The 27,501-nt window shown below is 36.3% G+C and overlaps 1 protein-coding gene across 1 annotated transcript in view; it reads left to right on the top strand.

Moving 5' to 3' along the window:
- Positions 1–27,501, top strand: part of CHRDL2 (chordin like 2) — a 714,636-nt gene that overhangs the window by 112,004 nt on the left and 575,131 nt on the right. Inside the window, exon 2 of the mRNA XM_044072677.1 lies at positions 25,487–25,599. Within this exon, the coding sequence (XP_043928612.1) occupies positions 25,487–25,599 (113 nt within the window). The remainder of the gene's footprint in view (positions 1–25,486; positions 25,600–27,501) is intronic.

Raw genomic sequence — 27,501 nt, forward strand, 5'->3', positions numbered from 1 at the left:
AGCAAGTAAAAGCTATTTATTCATTTATTTATTATCTTTAAATAATGGTTGTTGTTTGTTATAATAAATGTTCCGTATGTTTGGGACTGAAATTTATGACATTTTGGGAACTATAGTAGATACGGAGACTTATAGATGATAAAATGAGAATCTATGTCACAATAGAATTTTATTTCATTGTCTCTCTGTGAAGAGAGACTCTTCATTGATATTGTTGCCATAATGCTGCTTTAATAATTATGTTTCCCATCCCTTGTTCTGCTGCTGGAATGTGGTGCTATTTGTGGTAAGAGACATATGAAAAGTTCATGTTTTCCTCCCTTTCAGTGACCTGATATGTTTTGAAGTAATCCATTTGATATTTGTCTTTAAAAATGTAAATATTTATGAAGATGCTTTAATTTACTTCTTTTACTTTTCTCTCTGTTTCCCTCTTTGCTGTTGGTTGTGAAGGAATGTAGGATTTTCTATGGATTGATATGTTTGTGGTGGTCTAGTGGTTTGTTGGGTTTGGGAGATGGAGTTTGTTTGTTTCTTTAACGTTTTGTATTGCTTCTCTTCCTCCCTTATGTCTTTCTTATTGCTTGTTTTTATGTTTCCGCTTTTCTCATGAGCTAATCAATAGCTTTCTCAGTGAAAAGCTGTAAATGTTTTTCCTCCTGAAGCTCGTGCATATGATCTGTTAAATAACTCTGCTTTGTCCTCGTATTGCAGCTGCATTAATGGAGAGTAAGAAAAAAGTGTTTCCATAGAAACGTTTACAGACTGAACCCCGTACTGAGAAGCTTCACAAAAGCTGAATAATAGCTAGAATAGATGGTTTCTAATGCCATCTACAGCCCAATTGAAGAACTGCACCTAATTAACCTATGTAATATGTCTGCTATATCTAAACATTTATGAATGTTCATAAACAAAGCACTTTTGACACATTTGAACCCTTACATTTTATACACTTGTCTTCATAATCTTATTAAATTTATATCAATTTTATATTAATTGGTATATCAAGCATATAGCATACATAGCAATATTATTAAAATGGAGAGTTTAATGTGGATTAATGTGTTTGTGGTGGTCTAGTGGTTTGCTGGGTTTAAAAGATGGAGTTTTTCGGCTTTGCGCTATTTTGTATTGGCTTTCTTCCTCCTATTGCCTTTTTGTTTTATCTGGTTTTGTGTTTCCTGGTCTTGCCATAAGATAGTCTATAGCTTTCAAAAAAAATAAAAAAAAGAAGAAAATAGCTGCAAAAGTTCTCCCTCCTTAATCTTGTGCATCCAAACTGCTGAACAATTCTGGTACCTGTTCATACTGCGACTCTCACAACAGAAAGCAAGAAAAAAGTGTCATTTCCATGGAGCTGTTTACTGAACTCTGTGCTGAGAACCTTAGCAGAGCTGGATAATAGCTTGAATAGATGGTATCTGATGCCATCTACAGGTCAAATGAAAGAACTGCAGCTAAGTAACCCTATAATATAGCTGTTATATTAAAAACATTTATGAGTGTTTATAAACAGAGCACTTTTGATACATTTATACCCCTATGTTTCTACACTTGTATTTATAATTCTATTTTATTTAAGTTAAGCCTCTTTGGATTGACACAACAAACATATGGCATAAATACCATCATTAAAGTATTTATAAAAGAAAAAAAAAGAAAAAAAGAAATATATATATACATTTTTACATGAGACCTAAGCAGAAGTTAATATTCTTTTACAAGACATAAAAGTCAGAAATAAGAATAATTCTAGTACAGATAGAAAATAAACAAATAATGACTGAAACATAAAATATTCTCTATGAATATAGCTTGCTGCATACAGTATAGTCCCGGATGCAGATGTTTACCATATAAACTAGTATTTTGATATATTCTGACAAATCTAGAAGTTCTCCCAGATTACTAAAGGTCTTAAAGGAAAGAAAGGGAATCCATTCCTTATAAGAAAATACTTAGCACTTTTATTGGTATCCCATACTACATTGGGAAATTAAATTGTAAAATTTTCTATGCTTTTGTTTTCAGATACATGGATATGGGGAAATAGTGTATTAGATATTGGCACAATACATAATCTACTTAGTGATTATTATAGCAGTTCATTACATATAAATTAGTTATGACTTTTGTATTATTATATAATACATGACTGGTATTTATGATATGTTAAATTCATTTGACAAAAGTTAAAATGAAACAGTTACATTTGATTTACTTTAATTTGTTTCTTGAATTGGTACATACAATTCTAATGGGTGTTTGTTAAATTATGCAACAACATATATATTTAGATAGGGAGGAGATGAGTGTTGCTGCTAGCTTGATGGTCAATTTGGGTGACAGATGTCACTCAAATTAGGAGTTCTTAACTCCAGGGGGGGTTTTGAAAGTGTCTATGTTATTAGTAAATGTTATAAGTTTCTGTTAATAGTTATTATGATGTTCAAGTCTTACAAAAATGAATTTGGTATACACATATTTCATTGGATAAACGTTTTATATGTTTTATGTGTAAATTATAATTGTATTCCTAATAGTCAATTTCTATTCACTTATAAAACATGGAAAAAAAGGAAAGTTATTCAGCAACAGATATTCAGAACATTAATGTTTCATGACATCATTAAAGTGTATATCATTAAACATCACTGGATTAAATAATCCTAATAAGAGAAAATCTTTGAACAAATATCTTAAATTGCATAATTCTCAATTAATATTTCTCTAAGAAACTCATTTACTATCTGAAGATGTCACAGAATTGGAATCCAAATTTTACAAACGTTTGATTAGCTCGGAACATACAAAAAAGGGGGGGGGGTGTCCATACTATGGAAAATACATTACGTATGCCTAAAATAATTGATAGCTACAAAGACAACAAGGGGATGTTATCTTCAGTTATTATAGAATTTAATAAGAAAATTTTGGCATTAATAAATATGTATTGGGTTCCTGACGTTGGACCTACAACAGTGAAAAAACATATATAACATGTATTTCAGTTTTCTAAGGGCACTATTATTCTTGCTGGGGATTTTAATTGTATTTCTGACATAAAAGCCTCTAGTACCAATGGTAAAAGGAAAATTTCAACTATAGCTAAATTATTGAGTGAATTTTCAGATTCATATATAATGAAAGATATTAACTTTACTGATGCTAAGTCACTGTTCTATATATTCTGCTCACATAGACATAATTCGTATTAAAGAATAGATAGGGTCTTCATTTCCAGTAACTTACCTGATTTCTTATCAAACTCAAAAGTGATTACTTGTCCCCTTTTGGACCTTAACTCCATGACATTTGATTTTATACTAAACTCCACATTTAATGTTCAGATTAAAAGGATACCAGCCTACATAATTAAACTGAAAGATTTTATTGATTTCTTCACTACAGAAGTACAGGATTTTATTGAACTTAAGAGTACATAGGGAACTTCTGAAGTATACATTTGGGATGCTCTAAAATCTTACCTATATGGTAAAATAATTAATTGGTATAAAAAGAAAATAATTTTGTGGGTTAAAGACCTTCAAGATATACAAAGTTAGATGCTTTAGGGATTGATGCTTCAAATAATCCAGATAAGAAAAATATATTGAAGGAAATGAATACTTTAAACAATAAATTTATGGAATTTTTAAACCATAAAGTCATGATAAATCTTGAAAAATATAAACTTATAACTTTTTCTAGAAATCCTAGATCCATGAATATACTAGCTAACAAGACTAAAACATTAAACTTCATCATATTAAAGAAATCTATTCTCCAACAAAAAAAAATAGTATCTGATTTACCAAATATATTAAGTGAATTTAGAGATTTTTTTTAAATTAAACCAACCCAATGATAGCATTAATAGTACAAAAGATATTCAATCTTTTATACATAATAATATAACGAACAGGCTATCTGAAACACAAATAAAATTAATAGATAAACAAATATCTTTTAAAGAAGTAATAGATCAAATAACCACACTTAAGCAAAATAAAGCTCCTGGTAACGATGGTATCATTTCTGAAATCTACAAGGTTTTGCCTGCTAGAGCGTTAACTCTATTAAATACAGTATTTAATATAGCTCAGAATAACAACATTATACCTCCTTCTTGGAAGTACACATCTATTTCCCCATACTAAAGTATGATAAAAATCCTATAAAATGTGCTTCATATAGGCCCATTTCATTATTAAATACAGATTATAAAATGTTCATATCTATTTATGTTGATAGACTTAAAAAATTTTTACCATCCCTGGTAGATATGGATCAAACAGGTTTTATAATTAATAGAACTTCTTGTGATAACATCAAAAGAACAATAACTTTAATTGAATCAGTAAAGGCCTTAAAGAATAATTTGACTTTTGTTAGTTTAGATATTAACTGTGCCTTCGACTCAATTAATTGGAACTATCTTTTTATCTTACTGAAGGACTTAAACTTTTCTAAAAGTTTTATTAACCTTATAACTCAATTATATAATGAAAGTCAAGTCTACATAAAAATAGGTACAAGTATATTCCAGAACATACCCATTGTAAAAGGAACCAGACAAGGTTGCCCTCTATCTCCACTTTTATTTACATTAATTATGGAACCTTGGGCTAAACTAATAAGGGATAACAATAATATACAAGGATATAGGTTAAACTGTAATGAAACATCAAAAATCCAAATGTTTGCTGATGATGTATTAATCACTCTTGGTGGTACTAACCCGACCTTACAAGAATTGTTTAAAAATATGGATATATTTCAAAAAAGTTCTGGTCTTAATTTTAATAACTCTAAAACACAGATTATTCTAATAGGTTCCAAAAATTATAATATGCATGATCAATATAAAAAATAAATAGCTCAGTCCTAACAAATAACATATTTAGGTATAATTATAGCAACCAATATTAAAGACATCTTACACCTAAATTATAGTAAAAGTATAACAATAATAGAGACTCTAATTAGTAAGTGGAAAGATCTTATACATAATGCAATCTATTTCTATTCCCCCTATTAAAAAAATTAACACACTAAGAACTTTTTATGGCATCAGATAAAGCCTAGAATTGCATTGCCCTATCATATGTATAGATGGGAAAATGGAGGTATATACCAAATCTAGAACTTTATTCAATTTTGTCAGTTATTAAAACAATTGTTTATCTTATAGATGGAGAGTATTTCGCAAAATGGAAAGAAATTATGTTAAATTTGTCCCAAATTACCCAAAACAAAGATAACAAACATCTACCACAATTAATAAATAATTCATTTATATGGAATTTGAGAGAGTATTTTTCCAATCATTCCATTCAAATGCTTAAATCTACTTATGTAATTTTAATTCTAAGGGCTTTTAAAAACTATGTATTTAGGTTTAGAATCTTTGAAAATTGGTTGTTCCTCACCTTCCCTATTGCCTATACAGAAGGAATAAGTCTATCGGCAGATCATTCTAAAATACTGTTATTAAAAAAGACAATGTTTTGGTCTCAAATGTTAAATAAAAATGAGGCAAAATCTGTTAATGCTCTTATAGATGAATATAACCTTAACACTCTACTTTGGTCAGATTTGCAAGAGTTTAGAAAATATATTCTAGATAAGCTAATTTTAATCCCCTCAAATGCTAAAAATTCAATACCCAAACTTATTCAATATTTGATTTTATACACTTATAATAATTTACCAGTTAAAATAGTATATCATATATTTATAAAGCAATTAAGCAAGATCTAGATGTATATTCAGATAACTATTGGAATTAATTTTCAGTAATCAATAGTTTTATTCCCTCAGAAAAAGACAAAGTTAATTTTCTTCAGTCAGCTAGCAAAACCACTTCCTCCATTAAATTGAGAATATTCACATGGAGATTTTTACATAAATCTTTCATCACACCTCAGAAAATGAGTAAGACAACTAAACAAGATATTGTTTGCTGGAGATGTAATGCAGTAACAAATGCTGACTGGAATCATATATTTTATGACTGTGTACTATTAAAGAAATTTTGGGAAGAAGTTAACACTTTTTTACAGGCAATTTTTACAGACAATTGTATGCTTATAAAGTCACTTGTATTATTCAATAGCTGTCCCAGACTGTATAAATAAAAAACAAATATTCTTTGCTCTGGTCTATACTATACATTGCCAGGAAAATAATTACAAGAAATTGGAATTCCTCATCAGCTCCCTCATTTAATGAGTTTAAAGGTCTTCTCTTTGAAATATCTAAGTTAGAAATGTTAACTATCAAACCTAAATCTACAAGGAATACAAAAGTATATTATAAATGGGAAAATGTACATGAATTATTAGTTAAAGAACTGGATAAATGATTAATGCAGTAATCTTTCTTTTTTTAACCTTTTATTCTTTGTTTTCATTTTTTTCTGCCAAACTTTAATTGATTTTGTTATTCGATATATAGTGAACATCATTGTACATAGCTTATTGTGGTATTATAGTTATTGTATTATTTTTTTCTTTTTAAATATTGTAATTTAAAAAAACTCAACTTATTCAATTTTTTCAAAATATCTGTTCATTATATTAATGTTTAAAATAAAGCTGTTTTTAAAAAAAGCCTTGTATAAGTCAAAGTTGGCTGTATGTACTGTTTTGCCTTTATCCAGGGCTTTGGTGACATTCTTGAAGAAGTCCACCAGGTTTAATAAGCATGCTCTACCCTTAACAAAGCCAAATTGGGTCAGGTCAAGAGTTTGAAGGTCATCTATGTCTTTGTTGATAATGTCTGTTATGTCCTCACACTGGGCCAGTAATCAAGGAGCCTGAATTCTCATCACTGACACTGGAGAGGGATGTGCACTTGGAATACAAATGGATACACTCAGTATTTCCAGATGCAGACCTCTCTGCATTAAGCACAATTTCCCTTAAGAGCACACAGGGCAAACACTCAGCCTGGGGCCTGGGTGTCTCTATCTGTCTCTCTCCAGGTCCCCAATAATGCTCCCCACTGGCACTGTGAAACCAATGCTTCATGTCCCTGCCACAAGTAGCTGACACACACACTCTTTGAGATTTAATTTTCACACACACACACACACACACACACACACACACACACACACACACACACACACACACACACACACACACACCTAGGAAAGGCTGGCACAGATTATCCGCTCTACCAACTTTGCCCAGACTATAAGGTAGATTCACTGCCACCAGTCAGTTACTGTAAGGCTCTTAGAAATCTATCCAGTTATGCTGAGTGAAGTTAATATTAATACAAATGGTAATGCTGACCAAACAGCAAGACTTTTAGGAGTGGTCAGAGTTATCACCAAATAAATATGTGCAAATACTCTCAAAGCTTAAATATTTTCTAAAATGGACCAGCCACAATAAAAAAGTTTAAAAATGTTTAATAATAAATAATAAAAGAACAAGAAAATGCTAATTATTTATTCACAGTAAACTACAGAGTTCCAATCACAGAAAATATTAAAAATAACATTGATGGGCAAACTCATACAAATAAAGAAAAACAGTCTCTAAACTAAGCTTCACTATATTCCTGACTGAATCTAAGAGAATTACTATTCCCTAATAACTTACTTGATAGAGCAAGGCACAATGAAGTGCATGAGCAGTCTTTCTAGCCAGGTTCCCCAAAACAGAATACTCAATTCTCAGAGATTACTCCCTATAAAATATAATATCCAGATGGCTTGCAGAATGACCTCATCTGGGCACCTGACTCTAGGTTCTCACAGCATCCCTCTTTGAAGCTGATGCAGGAATTTAGCATAGACAGCTACAATATACATCTAAATGTTTATGGCAGTGTCTGGGGCTTCCCCTCTTTTTCTTGAGCTATTGAGCAAAGGCTTCTTCCAGACCCACCATCTCTGGTCCTATTCAGCACTGTGTGGTGCCATTTTAATGGTTTAACATCTCATTTCCATTTCCATTAGTTTTCTTAAAGTAAGCAAGCTGGTTAACCTTTGCTGTCCCATTAGCCTCTATTAAAACATATACATTTAATTCAGTTATAACAGTACATGCACACTTCTTTTCATTCCAGCAGGATGCACTGTTGATACATTTTAACACAAGCAAACCTCACAAATACATTTTCAGCACAAGCATCTGTACAAATCAATGTGATATACAAATAACATATAATTATTTACAAAATTTCAGCTAGCTGTGCTGGCACACGTCACACATTCACTGCCCTATTTCTCCTGGAATGGCTGGCAGTACTTTCTATCATCACAGCTCTCTCCTCCAGTTGAAGATTCAAGCTAGATTTTCAAGTGACCCTTGAGAAACGTGGCTTGAGAGAAATAAGTCTGTCTGGGAATATGTTACCCCATTTCTTGCCATGAGACCCCATCTGCGTTGGCATTACTGACCCCAGTATGGTGTTGTACTGTCATGTCATATACCTGCAATTCTATGCTCCATGTTAATAGGGTGGGAGGATGGCATAATGGTTAAGGTGTTTACCTTAAAGACAAAAGGTGCAGGGTTTGATTCTCACATGGGGTAATTGGCTAGGCTTCAAATGGCCCAAAAGGGCAGTTAGCCTAGTACTAACCTATGAACCTAATAACTTGGCGTTTTGCTGGATGGCCCTATGTAGACATATTAAAGGACTGTGGTCTGTAACTCCAGTGAATTTCCTTCCATACAGATAAGGCTGACGTTTCTTCAGTGCCCATACTGTGGCTAGACATTCCTTTGCTACAGATACATAACATTCCTCCCTGGGTTGGAGTCTACGGCTGAGATATACCATTGGGTACATTTCTCCTTCTGAGGAAACCTGGCTTAGTACAGCCCCCACCTCATGGTTTGAAGCATCCACTTGCACAACATTTTTTTTTGTCTGGACTAGCTAACACAGGGGGTCATCCTAAAGCTCCTTTAACCTTCTGGAATGCCTGCTCACATGCTGGGGTCCACACTACCTTATCTGGCCTGTTTTTCCTTGTCAGGTCTGAGAGGGGAGCAACTATTGTACTATAATTGGGAACAAACTTTCTATAGTACCCCACTGTCCCTAAGAATGCCCTCACCTGTTTTTTGGTAGCAGGAGCAGACCATGCCTGAATGGCTTCCACTTTGGCAGTTTCTGGCCAGATCTTACCACTTTCCATCCTATGTACCAAGTAGAAGACCTCTGCCATACTCAACTGACACTTACTGGACTTAATGGTCAACCCTGCCCATTGCAGTCTGCCCAGCACCTCCCTGATATGTTGAACTTGCTCTTGTCAGGAATGTCTGTAGATGGCAATATCATCTGGGTACACATGGGCATAATTTCCTGTTCTTGTTAGGATACGATTTACCAGCCTCTGGAAAGTCGCTGGGGCATTTTTCACCCCAAATGGCATCTTCATGAACTCATACAAGCTAAAAGGAGTCACAAAGGCTGGGTTCTCTCTAAAGATGGGCATCAAGGGCACCTGCCAGTAGCCCTTGGTCAGATCAATAGTGATCAGATACTTAGCCCCATCCAGCTTCTCTAAGGCTTCATCTGTCCTAGATATGGGGTAAGCATCTGACTCTGTGTGACCATTTAATCTTCTGTAGTCCACACAGAACCTGGTGCTGCCATCCTTCTTTGGTACCAGCACCACTGAGGAGGCCCAGGGACTGCTGAACTCCTAGATTAAGTGGATATGAAAAGTTTAAACACCCCTGTTAAAATGCCAGGTTTCTGTGTATAAAATGACACCACAATAAATAATTTCAAAACTTTTCCCGCCTTTAATGTGACCTATAACCTGTACAATTCAAATGAAAAACTAACAAATCTGTTAGGGGCAAAAATACAAAAAATAAAAAACATACAATAAGCTGGTTGCATAAGTGTGCACACCCTTAAACTAATACTTTGTTGAAGCACCTTTTGATTTAATTACAACATTCAGTCTTCTTGGGTAGGAGTCAATCAGCATGGCACATCTTGACTTGGAAATATTTGCCCACTCTTCCTTGCAAAAGCACTTCAAATCTGTCAGATTGTGAGGGCATCACTTGTGCACAGCCCTCTTCAGGTCACTCCACAGATTTTCTATTGGATTGAGGTCTGGGCTCTGGCTGGGCCATTCCAAAACTTTAATTTTCTTCTGGTGAAGCCATTCTCTTGTTGATTTGGATGTATGCTTGGAGTCATTGTCATGTTGAAAGGTGTAATGCCTCTTCATCTTCAGCTTTCTAGCAGACGCTTGAAGGTTTTGGGCCAGAAGTGACTGGTATTTGGAACTGTTCATAATTCCCTCCACCTTGACTAAAGCCCCAGTTCCAGCTGAAGAAAAGTAACTCCAAAGTATGATACTGCTATTACCATGCTGCACCAAATGTACCTTTTGGAATTGTGACCCAAAAAGTTCAACCTTGGTCTCATCAGAACAGAACACATTTTCCCAAATGCTTTTGTGTGACTTGATGTATTGTTTTGCAAATTTTAGCTGGGCCTGGATGTTTTTCTGTGTAAGAAAAGGCTTCCGTCTTGCAACCCTACCCCATAGCCCAGGCATGTGGAGAATACGGGAGCTTGTTTTCACATGTAGTACACAACCAGTACTTGACAGAAATTCCAGCAGCTCATTCACAGTTGCTGTAGGTCTCTCGGCAGCCTCTCTGAACAGTTTTCGTCTTGTCTTTTCATCAATATTGGAGGGATGTCCAGTTCTTTGCAAAGTCACTGCTGTCCCATATTTTCTTCACTGTTTGATGAGTGTCTTCACTGTGTTCCATGGTATATCCAATGCTGTGGAAATTTTTTTGTACCCTTCTCCTGACTGATACCTTTTAACAATGAGATCCATTTGATGCTTTGTAAGCTCTCTGTAAACCATGGCTTTTGTTGAAGCAGGCAACTGAGTAAATGTCAGGAAAATCGTACTAGGACAGCTGAACTATATTTGGGGATAATCAGAGTCTTTTTAATTGATGGCAGATGTGTACCCAAGAAGACTGAATGTTGTAATTAAATCAAAAGGGGCTTCAACAAAATATTAGTTTACGGTTGTGCACACTTATGCAACCAGCTTATTGTACTTTTTTATTTTTTATATTTTTTCCTAACAGATTTGTTTGTTTTTTAATTGAATTGTGTAGGTTATAGGCCACATTAAAGTTGGAAAAAGTTTTGAAATGATTTATTGTGGTCTCATATTTTTGTATAACAAATACCTGGCATTTTAACAGGGGTGTGTAAACTTATTATGTCCACTGTATCTGCTCCCTCAGAGTCTGTCTGTAAGGGGCCTGCTTGATAGGTCCTTGGGGCCCTGTATCCACATGGTGCTGCACCAGGTGGATGCATCCTGGTTTCCCAGTGAACATGTCCCCAAATTCCTGTAACACTGCTCTGATTTCTCAAACCTGGGTAGGGGATAGCCACTGGGCTATTGCTACCCCTTCCACTGAGGTGTCAGTCTGAGCCTCACTTAGGAGAACAGTCACCAGATCCCTCTCAGACTCTTCCTGCCATCCACTTCAAACACTCAGCAGAAGGGCCTCCCTATTATGGTAAGGTTTCATAATGATAACATGGTACAATTTGTGCCCCTGCATCCTGCCTAGCAGTTCTACCATGTAGTTAACATCACTGACTTTCCTTATCACTTTGAAGGGTCCCTCCCAAGCTGCCTGCAGGTTGTTGTGTCTGACAGGAATGAGCACTATCACCTGCTGTCCCACAGCATACTCTCTTGCTCGAGCATTAATGTCATACCAGAGCTTTTTATGCTGTTGGGCTCCTGCAAGGTTCTCCTAGGCCAAGCCCATGAGCTCCCTAAGCCATGTCCTGAGGTTTAGGACATATGCCACAACAGACTCCTTGTGAGATTCACACTCACCCTCTCACTCATCCCGAATTAAATCTATAGGCTCCATCACCCTATGCCCATACAACAACTCAAAGGGTGAAAAACCTGTGGATTCTTGGGGTACCTCACTGTAAGAAAACAACAGATTGGGCAAATATTTGCCCCACTCTCTCTTAAACTGGTCTGCAAATGCCTGTAGCATGGCCTTTAGTGTAGAGTTTAAACTCTCCACAAGACCATTAGTCTGTGGATGGTAGAGAGTTGTCTTTAGGTGCTTCACCCCACAGCACTCGCACAGACAAGGCAGCAGGTCTAACATGAAATTGGAACCTCTGTCAGTCAGTATTTCTCATGGGAAACCTACCCTGCTGAGAATCTCTAGCAAAGCATTTGCCACCTTCTCTGCTTCAATGGAGGGCAGAGCTACTGCCTCACGGTATCTAGTAGCATAATCCACTACCACTAAGATATACTTCTTCCCTGTGGAACTTGGGGTACTCAGAGGCCCCAAAATATCCATAGCTACCCTCTAAAATGACTCCTCAATCACAGGCAAAGGCATCAAAGGAGTTTTTACCTTGTCTCCTACCTTGCCTAATTTTTGTACCGCTCACAGGTCGTGCAGTGCTCTGTTATATTCCTAGCAATCCCAGGCCAATAAAAGTTCTGCATAATATGTCTCTTGGTATGCTTTATGCCCATATGACCTGCAAAAGGAATGTCATGGGGTATGGCTAGAAATGCCAGACAGTAGGCTGTAGGCAGTACCAACTGCTGTATTACATCACCTTCTATCCCTCCCTCAGGGGTCCACTCTCTATAAAGTAACTCTTTGTTCCAGTATGCAGACCCCCCCTTTTCCTTGAGAATCAGGCACCACCCAAGCTATCTCCCTCAAGCCTTATAATGTAGGGTCTGAGAGGTGAGTCTGTCTCAACTCTCTCTTTGTAACCCTTCCCAGCTCCACTTCCATAGGAAGTCTGGTATCCTCTGACAGCAGTGCCTCACTGTCAGCCTGGGTACTACCACTCACCTCTGCCCTTGCAGTTTCCCTGTCCAAAGGAGCATCAGTACCTACCAGCAACTGTGGCTCATCTTCCAGCTCACTGCTACAGGGTATCTCCCTCCCTGAATTAGCCACATCACCAGTCCTGGCTTCAGGGATGAGGTCTGTCTGGGTCTTCTCAAGGCTACCAGATCCACATGCCTTTCTCCAAGCCTGACTGAGTGTCACTGCATACACAGAAGGTACTCTATTATTAAAACTATTCCCTATCAAGACATCTGCAGGGATATCCTCAAACACACCTACTTGCTTGCTTCCTTTTCCACCCTCCAAGTCAAGGTGAATCCTGGCCAAAGGCATTTGGAATGGGATCCCTTCTAAAGCTCTGACTGGAGTGGACTGCCCAAGCAAGTACTGCTCCTCTTTAACCACTGCAGGCTTCACAAAGGTTATATCAGATGATGTGTCTCTTTTGGCAGTTGCCTGTTTTCCATTCACCAATATAGAATACAAACTCTGGTGGTAGTTTGGATACCACTGTTGTCTTCAGACAACTTACCACTGGCATTCTGTTATTCCCACTTGCTGGCTCCCCCACCTTGCCTCTGTGGACATCTATATGCTATATGGCCCCACTGGTTGCATTTAAAACATTTAACCCTTGATTCTGGCCATGTACCGCTTCCCCTGTTACTGGCAGACTCTGTTGGGGTGGTTTAGGCTGCCCACCATTATATCTATGTGCAGAACTGGGTATCCCTTTCTGGTTCATTGATGCCCTGCTTGCTAAGCAGAGATCCCCCATTCTCCAGCTCATCTGCAGAGCTACATTCCCTGTCTGCCAACCAGCAGAGTGCTAAGGGCTTGTTCCTTCACCAAAAGGTCTGCCAGCCCTTGAAAAGTGGTGACCTGAAGCCCACTCACCCACCTATGAAAATAAGTGCTTAACTCAGCAATATAATCACAAACACTTTCATCTGCCTTGCATCTGTGCTCACAAAACTTTTTTTCTGTAAGCTGCAGGTGTTACTTAAAGCATTCCAATAAACATTTTTAACTGTATCTTAGTTTAAGCAGTCAGTATCAGACAATTTAGAAACAGCAGTTGCAGCTTTCCCATGGAGTAAGGGGGTCAGGAACTGTACCCAGAGTCCTTGGTCAGCATTATATTGTTTATATACCCTTTCAACTATATGAATAAAACTATCAAAATTATCACATACTGTAAATTGTGGAAGGAATTTAGTAACCTATATTGTTTCTATGGTTCAGTTATTCCTTTTCCCATTACCTCCATGATCCTAGTGAAGAGTTAGCATATCTGTCTCATGTTGACACTGCTTCTCCTTTTCTTCAGCCTCCAAATGCCGCAGTTTCTCATTTTCTTCAGCCTCCAAACACAGCAGTCTCTATGATGATTGTAGTTCCAAACGTTTGGCCTTCAGTTCAAGTCTCTTTAACTTCAGATGGATTTTTAAGTCCTCTGAGGAAAAGTTGAACTGTCTTGTTTCTGTGAGCTGTACATCCCCAGTGTCAGACTAGTTGTCCTCCTGGTTGCTGGTCTCTGCTGCGGCTGTGATTGAGGCTGCAATCATTTCCCCTTTAGTCAGGTTAGCATGCACCAGCCCTTTGGCTTGGCACATCTCAGACAAGTGGTTCCTTGTCAGCTTGACATAATCCTCTGCTGACATCCTTGCCTGGTCTCCCTGACTAACTAAGCTAACAAAAAGTAAATACATAAACCTATTGTGATATGAAACTCTGAATGTCTATTTTGTGGCTGCTGAGAGTACAAACACCTTCTTTAGTGACATCTACTTACAAGCTACAGAAATTCAATATCCACACCACTGTTCACCAATATGTGATGCCCCCACACTAGGCCAGTAATCAAGGAGCCTGAATCCTCACCACTGACACTGGAGACATATGTGCACTTGGAATACAAATGGATACACTCAGTATTTCCATATGCAGACATCTCTGCATCAAGCACAATTTCCCTTAAGAGCACAAAGGGCACATATTCTTCCTGGGGTGTCGTTGTCTCTATTTGTCTCTCCCCAGGTCCCCAAATAAGGCCCCCCACTGGCACTATAAAACCAGTGCTTCAGGTCCCTGCCCCAAGTAGCTGACACAAACACACACACCTGGAAAAGGCTGGCACAGATGAACTGCTCTACCAGCTTTGCATAGACTATAAGGTAGATTCACTGACACCAGTCAATTACTATAAGTTTCTTAAAAGGCTATCCAATTATGCTGAGTGAAATTAATATTAATACAACTGGTAATATTGACCAAACAGCAAGGCTTTCAGGAGTATCCAGAGTTATCACCAAATAAACATGTGCAAATGTTGTCAAAACTTAAATATTTTCTAAAAAAGGACCAGCCACAATGAAAAGTTTAAATATATTTAATAATAAAATAATAAAAGAACAAAAAATGCTAAATATATATTCACAGTAAACCACAGAGTTCAAATCATAGGAAATATTGAAAATAACATTGATGGACAGATTCATACAAATAAAAAAAAACAATCTCTAAACTAAGCTTCATTATATTCCTGACTGAATCTAGGAGAATTGCTATTCCCTAATAACTTACTTGATAGAGCAAGGCACAATGAAATATGTGAGCAGTCTTTCTAGTCAGGTTCCCCAAAACAGAATACTCAATACTCAGAGATTACTCCCTGTAAAATATAATATCCAAGATGGCTTGCAGAATGACCTCATCGGGTCACCTGACTCTATGTTCTCACAGTATCCCCCTTTGAAGCTGAGACACAAATTTAGCATATATGGCTACAATACACATCTAAATGTTTATGACAGAGCCTCAGCATCCCTTCTTTTTAGTGAGCTAATGAACAAAGGCTTCTTCCAGACCCACCATCTCTGGTCCTATTCAGCACTGTGGTGTGCCTTTTTAATAGTTTAACAGCTCATTTCCATTTCCATTATTTTTCTTAAAGTAAGCTAGCTAGTTAACTTCTGCTGTTCCAGTATCCTCAACTAAAACATATACATTTAATTCAGTTACAAAAACATATGTACATTTCTTTTCATTCCAGCAGGGTGCACTGTTGATACATTTTAACACAAGCAAACCTCACAAATACATTTTCAGCACAAGCATCTGTACAAATCAGCTTGATATAGAAATTACATAATTATTTACAAAATTCCAGCTAGCTATGCTGGCATAAGTCATACATCCATTGCCCTACTTCTAGCATGGTTGGCAGTGCCTCCTATCATCACAAGGTCTGTGACAATTCTCTCCATGGCCTTGCAGATAAGACTGGTTAAGCTTCTGGTTCTATAGTTCCCAGGGTCAGAACTTTACAATTAACATGAAAATACAGGAGCTTATATATTAATTTAGGTAGTCTGGCATTGTAGGCTCAGATTTTCATTCTGTCATGACAGGGGTTTTCCGCTCAAAGAAAAAATTCAGGGGCATCCTTCTCAACAAAATAAAACACAAAATCAGCACACTTTTTGCATCAAAACTGTATAATATGGTATTGTGTATGGTAATGAAGTTATAACCACTCCAAAGGTTTGTAACTTACACTTGCTTCACAACATGACCAGTACATTTTCATCATCATGGATTAAATAATAATATTTTTTTTCTCTTTAATTGTAATTTGCTATTTATGTTTTACAACAATGTGTTACCAAATTTCTAATCTACTTTCCTGCTGTGGTTAAATAATTTAGTAAGATGTGAGGAAGTGCACATCTAAGACCTATTATAGTTAGCAGTTGTGATGGTTGAAAGGTAAGAAGTCACTGATACAAAATTTAGTAAAAAATGCAAGAAAAAATGTCACTACTTTAACTTGAAAAAAAAATTGAAGACAATATTTTAGTGTTAATTGGATAATTTCTCAAAAAGGAATCTGCTTTTTTAAGTTAAAGTGAATATAATTGTCTAATGCAACTACAACTTTTGTTTTAAAAACTCACAACTTAAGACTGTTTGACAACTTAGTAAATCGAAAGTTATTTAAGAAAAGCATATGCATGGAGATCATTGACGTTCTTATTGTTTTTTTCCTCCATTTCCATCTTTTGACTTTGACATTTATTTTACACTGAAACAATTATTTCTATAACTTATTGATGCCATTAGGCAACATAAGATTTAAAAAACAATTAATGTCTTGCTTATACCTCAAAGAGTGCTCCTCTGCTACCAAAACAGACAAAAGGTTATGAAACATACCCAACAGCAGCAATGTCACTGTTACCAGGGTTGCAGGTCAGTATATTGGTTAAGATGTTTAACTCAGAATATTGCTCTCAATCTCTTACCACAAAAAATCTGGACAAAGCCCAAAAAATGGGGGGACAAAGCCCCCAAAAAAGGGGCACATTTTAAATATTACTTTTATAAAGTTGTTAGAAGAAAAGGTTTTGTGTTACCATGCATGTTCTGAAGGATATGAAGTCTGAAACTCAAATATCTGCAATTATTTAGTGAATTCAGTCCTCACTGATTTGCCACAAAAAGCCAGAAAACTGCAAATGTTATGAGGAACAGATCAAAAATATGAGGCAAAAATCTAGACATTCTGCAAAAATCTGGACAGTTGAGAGGTATGACAAGGTACATGGTTTGATTCTCACCCTTGAAAGGGAAATTGACTAGTCTTAAAATGGCCCACAATTGCAGCTAGCTTAATACTTGCCTACGAATCATATTGTACTGTAAACAGAGCATGACAAATATACTGAGAACATCTGGCACCTTTCTGCACATAGCAGCAACATTCCCTTTACATTTAAGGGTTAGTGCCTCAAATAGTGCAAAGCATGCTAAACAAAGAGGTACTCTGTGAAAGAATCATTTGTCATAACAGTGTCATGTGATTTGCAAGCACCCGCTTATGCTTACATAATATGTGTAAAACGTTCTATAGGATATACTAACATGGCTGTAAATGTCACACAAGGAACATTTCAAATGACCACAGTATACACATAAGTGTTCTCTTGCTACATATCTCATGGTTGCTTGACAACTTGGGTCAAATTATTCTGTTTCTTTTCATGCAAATGTGTTTTATTTCTCCATCTGCAATTTTACAACAGAAAACTGAATTAATGGTCAGTAGAATACTAACACCTGCTTGAGCTAAGGGTGCATTCACCTGTCTCTTGCTCCTGAAATTACTATCTTTCTGTATGCTTTAACTGTTCAACTATGATGCAATGATCACATTATTAGATGGAAAAAGACTGGCCATTTCAGTTAAGAAAGGAATTATATTGCCTGTTTTCCACAACAGTGATTGCTAGGAGAACTTCCATTTATTCTCAGAACTTTTATACCACCTTCTCCTGTTGATAAAATGGAGTGCATCCATGGCTGGTTATTGGAAGCTTGTTTTGGTCTACAGCACCACGTGATTGATTTCTTCACCTAGCTCCTGTAACCTTAGTACTTCCTTAAGTGGAACTGATTTTAGTGCCATCTCTTGTAGAGTGATTATGGGCTGGATTTGTTCATCTTCATAAACCATCTAGATACAGTACTCCTGAAGAGTTATTAACAGCAGACTGCTTCACATCAGTTATCTTGATATTATAGTTTTGCATGTGACTGCATTTATCTTGATCTTTTTGCATGTGACTACATTTAAATATTTTTTTAGCTTGTGTATCAGGGAAGTATATTGATTACAGAAGATCATTTTGGGGCACAGACTGGGTGAAAAAGTTTACTAAAAAGGAAAACTAAAACTAACGAATATGGAGTAATCAAGAGGAGGAGTCTCACAAATAATTGAAACAATGATCAAATAATAGTAAACAAATGGAAAATAAATTTAGATTCATTTTTGCTAGTAAATATGGGAGGATAAACAGTATGTGAGAACAGAGGGTTGAAGGAGAAGTGATGTTAGTGATGGAGGGGTAGGTGATGTCCCCAGTGGAAAAGCACTTGCAGTCAGACTTATAGTCAGATTTTTGATGGAGTCTTTTGAGCTATGTTCTTTAAGTGGGGAAAGAGATTTCTTTTATGTGAGGGAGGAGGGATTGCCAGAGTTTGGGTTCAAGAAAGGAGAATGAATAGTCAGTACAGTGCAGTTTGGTTTTGGGGGTCTGGAACGAGGAAGTTAATTGGGAAAGGCTGTAGGGGGTGATTTCATAGTGGAATTTGCCAGCAGAAGGCAGAAAGGCACCTGACTGAACAAGTCTGAAAGAAAAGAGTCCCCAGGAGTAGCTCAGCTCTGTCAGAGACTGAGAGATGTCTAGTCTTGGAGAAGGTGGTGCAGTGATGGATGGAAGAGGTTTTTTTAGAGGCTGAGGTTATGATGGGGAGTCTGTATTCAAGTTGAGCAAGGAAGACTCCTTTGCCTATTCTAGATTTACCTGGCCTGGAGAAGAAGAAAGAGATTTTCCATGATGTGGAATTTATTCTGATATTATGATTTCAAGCAGGTTTTTAGAAAATATGCAAGTATTCCATGCAAAAATGTTTCTTGCAAATGGTCTATACTCACTGTCAGAAACAAGTGTTTTTGCACAAGTGCAAGCCCTTCCAGCACCTTTTCATTACTATACTTACAACATGATCACTAGAATTCAAAGAACTAGATATTGGTAAAATAAATAAATAATTAGGCCTGAGATTTCTCTTAGATGCTATGATCACAGGATACTCACTGAATGCTATTCTCCAGTCCTTTATACTTAACAGCAGCAGATATAGACCAGCAGTGAAAATCTTCATCAAGCGCCCATGTGCAAGGGAAAAAAATAAGCATCAAGTTTTTTTTTTTTTAACAAGAAACATCGTTATTAAAATATCATGTATGACATAGGCCATGTTACATTTATATAAATGGAAAATAAACCATAATGACACAATCTCAGGTGAAAACATTATACATTCTAAACCATGCCGACACAACTGTAGCTGCAAACATTATACATCACTTTTAACATATCCAGTCATTGTTAAGTCAACCATTACACAGCTCGTTCAACTCCTGTCTTCTTTTAAACCTCATTCCTTCTCTGCATGTATTGATGGCATATTTCTCATTTTTTCCCATATAATTTACTCCTACCATTTTCTACTGATGCAACAAAAAAGCAGAGCCAAACCACCACGGCTGTGTAGGATAATCACGATACTGCTTCAGTAAAATGCAAAAGTCTTTATTAAGGAGCTCAGAGTAAGCACTTTCACGACCTCTGTGGTCGCTTCATCAGACTACAACAAGACCAACATTTCCTCAGCTTAAATGCATATATCAATTAACTACTTATAAATTAATGAAGTCATTAAAAGACCCAGTACATAAAAACAGTATATGATAAAAAAGCATAAGATATATGCATATATATATATATATATATATATATATATATGGATCTACCTGACTACGTCAAAACGTCAGAAGAGCGAAAACAACTTCACCGACGCCAGAAGATCGACAAGGCAGAAGACCGACGGAGGAAGACACCGACGCTGAGAACACTGAGATGGGGAAAGGATTTGTAAGTATGCGGTAGTGACGGACATTAGGGTGCGAGTAAGGTAAGTGTGCAATGTTAACGGTGTGTAGGGATAGGGGTGGGATAAGTGAGTTAGGGTTAGGGCGCGGGTTAGGTAAGGGTGCGAGTAAGGTAAGTGTGCGATGTTGGCGGTCTGTAGGGATAGGTGTGGGATAAGTGAGTTAGGGTTAGGGCGCGGGTTAGGTAAGGGTGCAGTAGTGATAGTTTTTGGGTTAGGGGTGGGTTAAGTGAGTTAGGGTTAAGTGGGTTAGGTGAGTGTCGATAGTGACGGACCTTAGGGTAAGGGTTTGGGTTAGGGTTGTAGATAGTTGTGTATGTATGGGTTAGTGTTGGTTTGTAAGGATTTTGGTGTGCTTGTGTTGTGTGTGTGGGTTTTGGATAGGGGATTTGTTTTGTTTGTTGTTATGATGTGTCGAGTGTATGAGGTGTCGTGTTTGTGAACTGTCGATTATGTCGTGTCGTGAAGTCGTTTTCGCTCTTTTGAAGTTTCGATGTAGTCAGGTAGATCCATATATATATATATATATATATATATATATATATATATATATATATATATATATATATATATATATATATATATATATATACAGAAAGCATATTAAATAATGATATAAAAAAGGCATATTAAACAGTTAATAGCTATCTTGATGAAAATATATCACATTATATATGAATATGTATAATATATATATATATATATATATATATATATATATATATATATATATATATATATATAAATGAGGAATATTTAAAAATGCATATCCATAGATATATTTTTGTCATTAGTGTTTTAAACTTCTTGCTTTAAGGAATGGCTTCAAAGAAACCATTTCATTGATACCGGGTGGTGTGTATGCATTTAATTTAAGGATCCACTTTTGTTCTAAAACTTCGGTGCTATTCTTAATATCCTCACCCCTCTTTCCTTCTAGCAAAATGTCCAAAACAAAAAAATTAAAAATCTGTGAAGCACCATGTGCTAATAGTTACGCCAATCTAACCTTAGCTGAATGGGAGAACACTTCTTTTCTGACACATCCAGACTTTCAATCACATCTGAAATGGTACATTCGATTTGTGGATGATGTTTTTCTCCTGTGGACAGGCACATTAAATGAACTCAACATCTTCATTGAATTTTTGAACAACATGACATCGTTTCTTAAGTTCACTAGTAAAGTGTCTCTAGAATAAATAGATTTTTTAGATGTTAAACTTAAGAAAAGTGACATCCTAGGCATTTAAACAAGTATATATAGGACACCTACCAGGAGAAATGCATTGCTGCATAGAAGCAGCATGCATCCTAAATTTATTAGTAAAAATGTAGTAAGAGGGCAGATACTCAGAACTATGAGACTCCATAATGATGAGGTCCAACTTCAGTCAGCACTTAATGACCTAGGGAATGAATTTAATAATAGAGGTTATTCACATGAGATGTTCTGCACACAGGTATCTGAATTAATGCTGGAAAGATTTTCCAGAGGTAAACCTCTGTTCATGGATAGAGTAGATCATAATATAGCACATGACCTTAGTGAACAAAATAAACTTAGATTCCCACTTACATATTCTGGGGATATTGGGACATTTTGTGATGCCTTTAAATGGAACTGGAATATTTTAAAGACTATAGGTGAATTAGATGGAATACTGGATGATACACCTAGGTTTGCTTTTAAGAATAAGAAAAACCTTAAGCGTCAATTATGCTATCTAGATAGACAGAACAGTTTTACCAAGGTGTCACAAAGGAAAGGCACTTATATATGCAGGAATTGCACGGCCTGTCAATACGTACATTCCTGCTATAAATACAGTCATATGGTTCCAAACTTTGAAATAGTGGCTACACATTACACTGATTGTAAAACTAAGAACTTAGTATACTTTGTCTTTTGTACAGCATGCAATGCCTACTACATAGGCAAGATGAACCGTATGCTTAAGGAGTGTATTCAAGAACATTATAGGGATATTAATAATTGTAAAACTACTAGTGCTCTCTATAAACATATAGAACAAGAAGGTACTTCACATATTTTTAAATTTTTTGTGTTGGACATTTTGCTAGAAGGAAAGAGGGGTGGGGATATTAAGAATCACACCGAAGCTTTAGAACAAAAGTGGATCCTTAAATTAAATGCATACACTCCACCCGGTATCAATGAAATGGTTTATTTGAAGCCATTCCTTAAAGCAAGAAGTTTAAAACACTAATGACACAGATATATCTATGGATATGCATTTTTAAATATTCCTTATATATATATATATATATATATATATATATATATATATATATATATATATATATATATATATATATATATATACATATATATATATATATATATATATATATATATATATATATATATATTTATTTATACATATTCATCTATAATGTGATATATTTTCATCAAGGTAGCTATTAACTGTTTAATATGCCTTTTTATATCATTATTTAATATGCTTTCTGTATATATATATATATATATATATATATATATATATATATATATATATGCATATATCTTATGCTTTTTTATCATATACTGTTTTTATGTATTGGGTCTTTTAAAGACTTGATTCATTTATAAGTAGTTAATTGATATATGCATTTAAGCTGAGGAAATGTTGGTCTTGATGTAGTCTGATGAAGCGACCACAGAGGTCGTGAAAGCACTTACTTTGAGCTCCTTAATAAAGACTTGTGCATTTTACTGAAGCAGTATCTTGATTATCCTACACAGCCGTGGTGGTTTGGCTCTGTTTTTTTGTTGCTGTATTGGTGTTCGCTCTGAGCCTCTCCTTTGCAGTTGTTGGTATACATTTTTCTACTTTTTGCATTTTCTAATAATCCCAGTTCCAGTTGCTTTATCTCTGTTACTATCTTCACTACTTCTAGTAAAGTTGGTTTGGACTTTGATTTCCATTTCCTAGTGATTGCTTTTTTGGCAGTCATCATAATTAGACTCAGCAAAGCCTTACTATGTCCAGGCAATTCCAATTTTGTATCATAACTCAGAAAAAAATATTTCCCTAGTTACTTCAATTTGCTCACCCAGCATCTCCAACAGAGCAGTCTGTGGGGAATCTTTAAAATCTGCTAACTCATTACACTCCCAGAAAATATATTCCCAATTACCTTTCTCTTCCCCATCACACCCCCAACATTTGCTGTCTACCTGAGGAAAAATTCTTTGAAGTCTACTTGGGGTAGAAAATATCTATGTAAACACTTCCAGGCAATGATCCTAAATCTTCTAGATTTTGTTGCATATTTGGGAGACATACACATATCCCCCATTGTTTCTTTGTGAATTGCTTACCTAATTTATCTTCCCAATATTTCTTAACCTCCCCTGATTGATTATTATAGTTATCATACAATATTTTATATGGTCTACTAATTATTCCTTTCTTAATAGTTTCTGTTCTAGATTCTGTTACAAATTCTACCAGTGCTTTCATTTAAGATCATCCTATTTCTTTCTCTTTACCTATACTCTTGGTATCAATCCTTGATATGGAAGGCAATATCTGGCCTGCAGTCCAAACAAGTTCTTGATGTCTTCCCATTCTTTTACCTTCTCCCTAGTTATTTGTTCCCAATACCTTGGTTCCTTTACCAGTTTTCTCCAATATGTTCCCACCCCCCTTGCCTGTTGTCTGTATACCTAATTGCAGTCATATTATCAGCAGAATCTCCTTCCTCCATTCCCATGTTGGCTTAGTTGTTAGAAGACCTTCTACTATTTTATGACTATAACATTCTATATGAGTGTTGTTGTTCTCCTTAAAAGCCTGCATCTAAAATCCCAGTCTCTCCCTGATATTTGACCCTCCCCCACATTTCATCATCATCTCTTTACACTTTGAATTATAATAAGCAATCATGTTTTGAGCAACTAATGTGGTTAATTTGCTAATAATTAAAAAAAAACTTTTTATAGTCCAACAAAATAATATTTTTGGATAGTGTATGGGCAATGTTTGATAGAAGATAGTAAACGCAATGGCCTAAGTTTATAGCATAATAATAATAATAATAATAATAATAATAATAATAATAATAATAATAATAATAACAATAAGTTTATAGTCAGAAAACATTTGTGCTGAAAGTAAAGATGAAATGTTTTGTTTTTTTAATAGTCAGAATGTGTAAGTGATGTGATTACTGTAGGTAAGAATTACATTGTGTATTTGACTTTGTAAGTTAGAAGATTAAGAGTGTTGTTTTACAAAACCAGAATGTGATTACTTATTTCCAGCCTAACACTTGTCATCCACATGGTTATAAAGGCCCACTGAGAGACATTTAGCATGTATTTCTTTTTCATTGCTGTGTTCATTAAATGCATCACAATGACTAGTGTTGTACTTCATGCATGCTTGAGACGCATGAGAGTAATGTTTTATAAAAACTGGTTGGTAGTAAGTATACATAATGTCAGTAGTTTGTTAGAAGAAACTTCCTTGTCAAGTATAATCCTCCTGATTTACATTCCCCTAAGCGTGTTGTTACTGATAGTGTTTTGTGTTGCATGCTTTATTATGAAACTGCAGTATCTGTGAGTAGTGCTTTCATTTTTTCAGAGTGTCACTGTTTCCCTGATATTTTATAAATGTAGAGTTACTACATTTAAGTAAGGAGATGTGGAGGTCAAAACCTGCCACATGGTGTTACAGAGGTCTTCTCCACAATGCAAAAATTAGATTTTCAAGTTGTACTCACAGCTTTGGTGGGTTTGTTTTTGACAGGATGGCATTGATTTCTTTTAGTGGATGTAGCCACTTAATTTAACACATAATAAAACTTGAATACGCTCTCTCTCGGTTTACATTTGTTTATATATATTTCTTCATTTCTTATACAGTGTCATGTTTGAAAGCATGCAGTATGGGCTATGGTTATGAAGTACTTAAAGCCATTGCAATTATTAGTTTACTTGTGTAATTATACTACCTGTAATAATCAGACTGGCAATCTAGGGAGCTGTATTAGTCCACCAGAATATTTCTAAAGATTTATGGTGTTTTTCCTTTCTTGCTTTTCAGGTTCTGATATGTTCTGTACTTTTCAAAACAAGAGATATAGTCCAGGACAGAGCTGGCACCCTTATCTAGAACCCCATGGTTTCATGTATTGCCTGCAGTGTACCTGCTCTGAGGTATGTTTATGTATTTTGTAAAATTAAATAAAATGTTAAATAGGATGATTTGTATTACAAGGCTATAATTCCATTATGTGGTTTTGCTGATACTGGAACCCCAGGAGATCAGAGAATCTAGAGGTAACATTATTGGAAAGTAAGATAAAATAGTGCCTTTTTTAGGCAAGGTTCAAATGAAAAATTCATCACCATAACAGAAACAGGCAAGCAGAAACTGAGGGTAATGCTACTCAGTAATAGAAGTCTAAATCTCAAAATACACTCACTCGAGGCACTCCTTAAAATGGAGAACATCGATGCCTGTGCTGTGACTGAGACCTGGTTTAAGGCTCCAGAGAGCACCCCTGCATTACCAGGCTATAACTCATACCACACTTTTTGGCCATCTAACCTGGACAGGAACACCAAAGGCAGAGGTGTGTCCATATTCATTAAGGATATCCACACCTCCAGGCTAGTTGCTCAGCATAATGCAGTCAAGGTTATCCAAATGCAACTAACTCTGGGCAAAACTACAATTCAAATTGTAGCTTGCTACAGATCCCCCACCATGCTCCAGGATTCCCACTCCTCTTTTCTCGATATACTGGAAAATATTAGGGTTCAACCAAACACCCTAATATTGGGCGATTTCAATTACCCCACCATTAACTGGGAAAACTACTCATGTACCAACACCTTCCCTCAGCACTTTCTGGAATTCATAAATTCCAATGCCCTGGATCAACTTATCCACACCCCCACCAGGGGCAACAATATCCTAGACCTAGTCATTACCAACATGAGTGACCAGTGTTCCACACCTGAAGTCAACTCCTATGTGGTCAGATCCGACCATAAGCTAATCACTCTAGATATCCAGCTCCCGCCCCCACCCCTCACCCCCATTAAGGAAACCACGGTAAAAAAATTCTCCAAAGCCAACTTCATGCTTCTTAAGACAGAAGTGGTGAACTTCATGACACCCATGCAGATGGACAATACAGTTATGACTGCTGAATCCTACACAAATGCACTCTATAAACACTTACATGAGTGCATGGATCGTGCTATCCCAAACAGAACCAAGATGCTATCCTCCAAAAAAGGAAGCCAATATGGTGGTCCCCTGCCATAAACAAACTCTACAAAAGAAGGAAGAAATCGTTGCAAAAGAGATTAAAATCCCATGAGTGGGGGAGCTCCCTGGTCAGCCTCAGCAAGAAGCTGAGATCCCTTATAAGATCCTCCAAAGCTAGCTATGAAAACAAGATTGCCACTGATTCTAAGGACAACCACAATGCATTCTATAGCTATGTCAAGAATCTCAGTGGCAACACCCAGATCTGCTCTGAGTTACAGCACAATGGCACAAAAATTATATAACCAACTGATATTGCCAACATCCTGGCAGATAGGTTCAGTGCTAACTTTACCCCCCTCTCACCCCATAAAGGGCCCATATCTATACAGGAAGAATGCAAAGTCCCTGTAATCACAAGTTTACAGGTAAAAAGCGCTCTCTAAAGCCAAAAACACATCATCCATGACAACATCCCAGGCTGCATTTTACACGAACTTCAGAATGAACTGGCTCCCCACCTAAGCACCATGTTCAATCATAGCCTCACGTCAGGCTTTGTGCCCACTGAATGGCGCACAGCAATAGTTATCCCACTCCACAAAGGGGGAGCCACCACTGATCCTGGGAACTATCGTCCTATTAGCCTGATGAGCCTGGTTTGCAAGGCTATGGGACGTATCATCATGGAATTCATAAACAAAGACATTGGTAACCTCCAAACTCTGGACCCCTCCCAGTTTAGGTTTGTGAAAGGCAGATCTTGCCTCCTGAACCTGGTCGACTTCTTTGAGGCAGTCACCAAAGCCATAGATGAGGGTAAGGTAGTTCACACAGCC

The sequence above is a fragment of the Protopterus annectens genome, chromosome 5.part0, assembly GCF_019279795.1.
Source record: "Protopterus annectens isolate FY-2018-M chromosome 5.part0, PAN1.0, whole genome shotgun sequence".
Lineage (NCBI taxonomy): Eukaryota > Metazoa > Chordata > Ceratodontiformes > Protopteridae > Protopterus > Protopterus annectens.